This window comes from Lycium ferocissimum, chromosome 1 (genome assembly GCF_029784015.1).
Source record: "Lycium ferocissimum isolate CSIRO_LF1 chromosome 1, AGI_CSIRO_Lferr_CH_V1, whole genome shotgun sequence".
NCBI lineage: Eukaryota > Viridiplantae > Streptophyta > Magnoliopsida > Solanales > Solanaceae > Lycium > Lycium ferocissimum.
The window spans coordinates 66,973,455-66,981,577 of record NC_081342.1 but is presented as its reverse complement, the minus strand read 5'-3'; the positions used below and the strand labels follow the sequence as shown (position 1 = coordinate 66,981,577).

Here is an 8,123-nt window from a genome sequence, read left to right as displayed (position 1 = left end):
TCCCACAAAGCAAGATAAAAGAAATTAACCAATAGTTTTGTTTAGTAACTCTACCGATCAAGGTTTAGGCATATGGAAAGAAGCGAAAAAATAACCTTTTTTTGACTGCTGGAACCTAAACTTTGATCTCCTAATTTGTATTCGCTTCTCTAACCACTAGGTCACACCCTTGGCTACAACCAATAATTTTTTTAAAATTTGGTACGCCCGACCCCCTAGACCTCCCCTTCCTCCCAGTGGGCCAACAAACGATTTGCCCCCATGCCCGTCATTTTAGTGGGGGGAAAAGGGCGGGGGTGTGGCGTGCGGAAGGCGGGAGCTGCAGACTTGTCAATCTTATCTCCAACTCCAGCTAATAATGTCAATAAATAGACCAATTAGGAAAACAACTTTAATGTCAATCAAGTCGTCATCTGCCCAGTACCTAACCCATTAGTTCAAGCATAATCAAAGATTCAAGAATTGCGGGCACACCATCGATAATGACGTTAGTAAAAGAATTAACAATTTGAATGATTCTGTGCCTACTTTCGAGAAAACAACAGTTGGAGAATGACTGGTATAAGTGACTTGTGATAGCATTATGACAATAATGGTATCTATATTAATAAATATCATATTGATTTGCTAAATTATTATCAGACTATTCTAATATCTGATTCTTGGTAAAGGTTATTTAAGAAAACACTTATCAACTTATAGCTTAGATAAGCAAGCTACAATTAGCTTATATGCTTACTTAAGCAGCAAATTATGGTCTACGTTTTCTATTTATAATCTTCAAAATCAGCCATAAGCTCGTTAAATAACTAAAAAGATAACGATATACAACCACTGATTATGACTAGGGCTAGAGCTAGGTGAGCGCAACGAATCCCCTTCGATGAAAACTTATTACCATGTCACAATTATATTTTACGTATTAATGCATATATGGCAGATGTTGAATTCTCTTGGCTTCTTCATATGTTTACTTTTTTATTGTTTACTTTTTTATATTTTAAATCCCCAAAGTGAAAATCCAGGTTCTGCCACTGATCATGACCAGAGTCATAGTTTAAGCAGTACCTAAAAAGCACTTTACTCAGCTTAACGATACAACAATCAATCTTCCTCTTTTGCATGAGAAATGACCACCAGTAGGTAGAGGCGGATCAAGAATTAGACCATATTGCGTCGTGATAGTGGGTTCTAAAATGTATATCTAATTCCACTTGTATTTATTTTTTGCTCAAACATATAAGGTTCGGCCTCAGAAGAACTAGGTTCTGCTGAACTCGCCGATCAACAGTTAGATGACTGCCAGTAGGCTATAAAAGGAACTTTCCCTTCAAAGTTAATATCATTCATTCTTGTTATGGGAACTCAGAAAATGAAGCTTTTTTGACGCAAGGAAAATATTTACAGAAGTCAAAAAAGGAAGTTACAGCTAAAATTCTACAGCTTGTATTCGAATACAAGCTCTATTGACTATTATGGCTTCAACTAGCCAGAAAGAGCTTTTGTACAAACAAGTTAAGTTACTGTTAACCGGCCTTTACGTCCCAGATTCTTCCATGATGACTCGACCCGCAACAAGTGTAACTTCTCAACAAACGCCTCCAGAACATCAGCCTCTTCTTCGGGTGCAAAGGCCATGCAAATGCTAAGCTCCTGGACCGCCTTCTCGTACTCCCTGAGTTGTTTTTGTCAAATTCATTAATAGTATGAAAATTTTCACAAAATGAGGAAAGAACAGAAACAGTATGACATCCTAACCTTGTTGTCTAAAACAAGCCATAAATATTTGTGCGGCGGTAAATAATCTCATTAAGGATAAAATGGGAAGTTTAAAGTTGAAATACTAAAATAAAAAAGTCTCATTCTTTTTGGAACTGGCTAAAAAGGAAAGAGTGTCACGTAAATTGGGACAGAGGGAGTATTATATCAATTGAGTGTCATTGTTTACCTGCTATAGTATAACATCATGCCGTGGTCTCTCCTCAGAGCCCAATTGTGCGGCTGCAGAATCAGCAATCTTTGCGAAGCCATAATAGCCAGCCTAGAAAGTTGGTACCATCCCAGACATATTGTCATTACAAGTGAGAATGATATTTCACACAAACTAACACCCAATAGCTAAGGTCAGAACTTCTGCCAAGACAATTGGGACAAAATTAAAGACAATTTACCTGAGTGAACTAATAAAACGAACACCTGACCATTGTATATAGACAAATAAATATGGGGTCTAATATAAGCTATATAATACAGCCCCCTGAGAACAGTCATATAGTAAATGAATCTACAGTCAAACCTCACTATATCAACATCTTTTGTTCCGATATTTTTTGGTTGCTATAGTGAAATGCCATAGAGAACATATAATATAACATGACATGAAAGATCAGTTCTACAGGAAACATGGTTGTAATAGAGAAATGTCGTTAAAGATGATTGACTGTTATAGAGAAGTCTGGCTGTATTAGCACTGTTCTCTAGCATGTTTCTGCACTTTGGATAAAAATTAATACACTAGAGATGATGATCAAATGCCAAATCGAGGTAATTTGCCGTTTGATTGATAGCAAACTTTGGCAAGTTTAGATGTGGAAGGGACTATGTCCAACAAAATGGTGCTATAAATGAGGAGGTTCCGGGAACATAATTATGCTCGACTAACTAAAAAACCAGATGGAGGAATTAAAACCCATGCAATATCGCAGCATAGTAGATCAAGTGGTTGTTAGTTAGAAGCAATAAGAATAATAATGTGGCCAAAAATTATTCACAGTTCTCCCTTTCTCATGCCAAGGCTGCAAATTTAGCATCTTGAACCTGTAAGGACAACACAAAGTGGACCTCGCTTAATCAGGAAAGAGAACCAGCGGTAGTAACAAAGATGAAATTTTACCTCAAATCTTGAGGCCGCAGTAAAGGTACACTTGAAGCATCGGTCTTCTTATACTTCTCATCAGAGTTATCCACAGACCTAAGCGGAGAAGTCAGCATTAAACCATGATTTGCTCTTGACGCACGTTTCCAGTGAATCCTCTGCAAAAAGAATTTTGTTAATACCAAAGTTATCTATGACGACATTAATACTCATAAAACACCATGAGATGTGTAAATATGCGCTTAAAAAGTCCAATAGACTCTATCTTTTAGAAGAATAAAACTCACTATGAGATTAGCCAAAGCAATTCCGATAATATCTCGGTTTGTTGCAATCTCAAGCCCTGACAGTGAATTGCTATCGATGTCCGACGCCTTCGATCTAGGGTCATTGACGCACTTGCCGTTAACAATACCAAACAAGCTGTGACCAGAAGTAACCTTGAACAGCTCCTACAACAGTTGCAAAATGTAGAATATCAACTCAATGAGACTAGAGGTCATCAATGTACTATTGCTAATGAATTCTGAAGGGATATACTACCAGAAGTAAAAAAGGAGCAGATGGGCAGGCCAGCAAAAAAGAAGGGCTTTCTTCATTTTTTGCCCATCGGCGGTAGCCAAAATATACAAAACATATACACTGCTTATGTATACAATATGTATATTATATGTATATTTATATCGCATACAAAACCTATACATTTGTTGGCTATTATTTTTCTGAGCGGTCCAAAAATGTAATTATCCCTACAAAAAGAAGATCAACAACATCCATTTGTTCAGACCAAAATACCTCAGGGTTTCCAGTTTGGGGCCATATCAAAAATTCTTCCCCAATCCGAGATCCCACAATGGTCAGATTAAGTCTTCGACAAACTTCAATGTAAATGACACTAAGCAAAATTGCTGCACATAAGTTAAACATCATGTCAGATTGCATCAATAAAATCAAGCAATCGAAAAATAATGATGATATTGGTAAGAAAAAATTTAATATATACCGCTACAATATCCAGAGCTTAATACTGAATGCAGGTACGAACACTTCGAGTCCACAATCACGGACGACCTTTTGAAACCCCTCGACTTAAAAAGAACAACATTCACTGCATCCAAAACTTCAACCAAATGGCAACCTATATCTCTCGGAACTAGCTCTGCCTCAACTTCCCTTGCGATGGAATCCAATTCAGCCATCCACTCACTCATATTCTTTCCACCCAGAGGGATGGATTCCACGTGTTTCCAGTCTGGGTTATCAGACGGCAATGAAGTCGATCTCCTTTCATTTTGGAGCGAATAAGCATCCATTTCCCGGTTGAAAGCCATAAATGCCTCGTCTTCAGAAGCAACGCAGAGCAAAGCCTAATCCGGATAATAGAAGTGACAAACAACCAAATGAATAATGCAGTAACTACACGTAAAAGCAAATGAAAGAAGCAATTTATGGTTTCTTATGCCTGATTGTCTCCATTCATACGCTACCAATTTTTTACTTATTTGCACGAATCTAAAAACGACAACGTTGGGAACTATTTATGAACAGAACATTCCAAAAACGAACTGCCACTTCAGTTCTGCCGCTTGAAACCAAGAAAAGTTTATGCTCGAATTAACAGATAACTGCATTGAGCGAAAAGAGCTTAGCAAGACAAATAAACTACCTTTGCCAGGGAAATATCTTTGTCCTTGGACTGAAATGAAATCTCCTGTGTAAACGCTTCCCTAGCATCTTTTAGAACCTGCCAAAGCACGAAACCTCAATCAATGCTCTAAATCTAGACCAAGATACTCCAACAAACAAACAACAATAGGCCCATTTATATGTTCCCTCCATTTCATTTTATCCGGTGGTGTCTGACAGGGTACAAACTACAAAGTTTAAGATAAGAAATTTTTTAAGATAGAAAGATCCTATAACTTGTACTATTACACATGTGATGACATTTATATACTCACTCCATCCCATTTTAACCGCCGTTTTAACTTAAAATTTTGTCCGGAAATAATTGTCACTTTAGGAATTCAAGACTAGAGTTGACCATTAAATAAGGGTAACTTAGTAAACTATAACTTGTATGTTTCGTTTTCTTAAGTGACAGTTAAAATACGACGGAGGGAGTAGCGATAAAGCATACCATTAAAAGTAAATGAAAAGTTTAAGGCTAAAGGTTTCCAAATATAGAAATGTGTCATTCATTTTTTATCAGACTAAAATGGAAAGAGTGTCACATAAAATAGAACAGAAGGAGTATCTTTATTCACGGTCACATAAAATAGAACAGAAGGAGTATCTTTATTCACATTAACTGATTAAACAAGTATCAAATCACCATTTTAACAGCAAGAATTGATCTATAAAGCAGTATATCACAAAAAATATAGTCTCAAACCTCCTCATAAAACTTTGCAAGAGACGAACATCGGGTTTCTGTTAGATCAGAATAGGAAGCCATAGGTGAAATGCTCATTCCCAATTTGGGTGCCTTTGTACTTGTAGCCAATTTGTTCCATTTTCCTTTCTCATTCCCAATCCAACATCCAACACGACCATCAAAATCATACCTGATGATCGCACAGAATAAAGGGTTTGGGAATTTTGCCTAGTACTAGCACAATTGCTTCTCTAATAAAAATTACAATGAAAAAAAAAAAAAAAAACTGCAACCCATCAAACACCCTTCTGAAGAAACCAAAAAGAAAAGAAATAAAGCTAGCTTGTTCCTGATAAATCAAAACAAGAAACAAAATTCAACAAACACCCTTCTAAAATAACACAAAAAGTAAATAAATAAAGCTAGCATTTTTCCTGATAAATCAAACCAAGAACCAAAATTCAACAAACTCCCTTCTAAAAAAACACAAAAAGTAAAGAAATAGAGCTAGCATTTTTCCTGGTCAATCAAAACAAGAACCAAAATTCAACAAACTAAAGAAACCAAAAAAAAAAAAAGGTAGTAGCATTTTTCCCTGATAAATCAAAACAAGAACCAAAATTCAACAATCATACTTTTAAAGAAACCAAAAAGAAAGCTAGCATTTTTCCTGATCAATCAAAACAAGAAACAAAATTCAACAAACACCCTTCTAAGAAAACACAAAAAGTAAATAAATAAATAAATCATTTTCCCTCATCAATCAAAACAAGAACCAAAAATTCATCAAACGCCCTTCTAAAGAATAGCAAAAAATAAAAATAATAATAATAAAGGTCACATTTTTTCCTGATAAATCAAAACAAGAACCAATTCATCAAACACCTTTCTAAAGAAAAATATCACATTTTTCCTGATAAATTAAAAGAAAGATCACATTTTTCCTGATAAATTAAAACAAGAACTATAATCCAACAAAACCCAAATGCAATTCTTGAAAAAAAAAAAAAAAAAAAAAAAAAGAAGAAGGAAAAAAGAAATTACCTGCTGCAAATGTCTAAAGAAACCATTGCTACTGAAGATGCTTTCACCATTTCTCTCTAGTAACTGAATGGAATATTTTAAAGAGTCCAATAAAACTAAAAGAGCTGAAAAAAAGTTGATCAATTCACTTGTCTTTTTCTTCAAGAACAAGTAACAAAATAGGAGTTGTTTTTATTAGAGTCCATTTTGGGTAGTGAAGTTGTACACCCAAAAGACGAAAAAGCTGACAAAAATGAATAGAAGTAACTAAAATTGTTATGACAAGTACAACAACAAAAGTGGAAGCTGATGACACTACTATTACTGGAAATTCCAAGACCCATGGTATTGGAGGACATTTTTATAATCCTTAAAAAAAATTAAAATCTTCTCTTTTTTCATATAAAACTATATCACAAGATTAGTGTATTTATAAGTTCTATGTAATAAAATTCAATGGTTTTCTTCCCCGCTTCTTGTTTTTATTTATAGTGATGATGTGATGATATGAAAAGCCAGAATACAAATGGAAAAGGACCAAAATATCCCTGAATTATTAAAAACAGAATAAAACTATCCTTCTTTTAATTTTTTGTTTAAATATGAAAACTATAGGAAATAGGATAAAATTACATTTGTCGTTAGCAGATTGACTCATTTATACCCTTATCCTATTTTTACCGATACAAATATCAAATAATTCTCTCTTTTTTTCTTTTGCTAGCTGATGATATGAAAAGAAATAACTTCTTTTTCTTTCTTTTTTCGTTTTGCCATTTAAATCTAGATTTGCTACAAATTTCTTATCTCACTTTATAAAAGTAACAATTAGATCATACATATGTGCTATGATTATGAGAAGAAAGCTCAAAAACAAAAAGGTTATATCTTTCTAATGAAGGAAAAAAACACAATGCATAATAAATGAGTAGATTATTTTTCAAGATGGAGTCCATCTCAGCATAAAATTAAATTTAAAAAATGATACATCAAAACTGAGATTTGTTAACGCAATAGGAGTATAATAATTGGGTCAGTTTACTAATGACACGGACATTTTTGTCCTGATACTAATAATTTAGAGGTATTTTGGACCAAAAACCAACATTTTAATTCTATTTTTAAATAATTTAAACGTATTTTTAATCCATTTCTGTTTTTTTTTCTTAAAAAAAAAAAAAAAAGAAAGAAAGAGATTTTCAAGGGCATTATTGTTAATGGAGTCTCTATAAAGTAATCACAAAAGACTTTTTAACCTGTTTGGCAAGCCTTATTTTTCCCCCAAAAGCATTTATTTTTTCAATAAGTCTTATTTGAAAAAAAGTGAAGTGTTTGTGCTTTTGGGAAAAATAAGTCTTGAAAGAGTAGCAAAAGCAGTTTTTCGAAGTTAAAAAAATAGCTTTTGCTAAAAGACTTTTTGAAAAATGTACTTTTGAGAAAAATACCCATGAATCACTTTTTAAAAGAAGCTAAACACTAATTCTTTGCTCAAGAGTGCTTTTTAAATTGACCAAACACAAATGTTTTTTTTCGCGAAAATCTTTTTTGAAAAATCTTTTTAAAATAAGTTGATTTTAGAAACACCAAACAAGTGCTATTTGTATATACATATATTTGAATGATTATACCTTTTTTTGGAACATTGAGACACTAGTAGCATATCACGCAACTATAGCCAAGTGTTTTGATAAGGAAATAATTTATCTAAATTTGAACATATAATTATTTAATTATTGCTAAGAATAGGAAGACTTCAAAGTAAAGATAATTGAAAAGTTTACTCCGTATGCTATTTGTTTGACATCTTCTGCTTTTCATCAATATAATCAAAACCATTAGCTTTTAGAG

At 33.7% G+C, this 8,123-nt stretch overlaps 1 protein-coding gene across 3 annotated transcripts; it reads right to left on the bottom strand.

Annotated features, from left to right (window-relative positions):
• Nucleotides 1-1,308: 1,308 nt before the first annotated feature.
• LOC132057833 (uncharacterized) lies at nucleotides 1,309-6,743 on the bottom strand. Of its 3 annotated transcripts, none has more exons than XM_059450432.1 (9): nucleotides 6,297-6,740; nucleotides 5,271-5,503; nucleotides 4,542-4,619; nucleotides 3,879-4,242; nucleotides 3,671-3,783; nucleotides 3,163-3,327; nucleotides 2,894-3,033; nucleotides 1,949-2,041; nucleotides 1,309-1,675 (listed from the first exon to the last, which is right to left on the bottom strand). In XM_059450432.1, exons 2-9 carry the CDS (start codon nucleotides 5,346-5,348, stop codon nucleotides 1,516-1,518), a joined length of 1,191 nt encoding a protein of 396 aa, XP_059306415.1. In that variant the 5' UTR covers nucleotides 5,349-5,503; nucleotides 6,297-6,740; the 3' UTR covers nucleotides 1,309-1,515. The 3 variants fall into 3 exon arrangements, with proteins under 3 accessions (XP_059306415.1, XP_059306410.1, XP_059306419.1); XM_059450427.1 differs by having other exon boundaries at nucleotides 5,271-5,442; XM_059450436.1 differs by lacking the exons at nucleotides 1,309-1,675; nucleotides 1,949-2,041 and adding an exon at nucleotides 2,617-2,817 and having other exon boundaries at nucleotides 5,271-5,442; nucleotides 6,297-6,743.
• Between the last annotated feature and the right edge of the window lie 1,380 nt (nucleotides 6,744-8,123).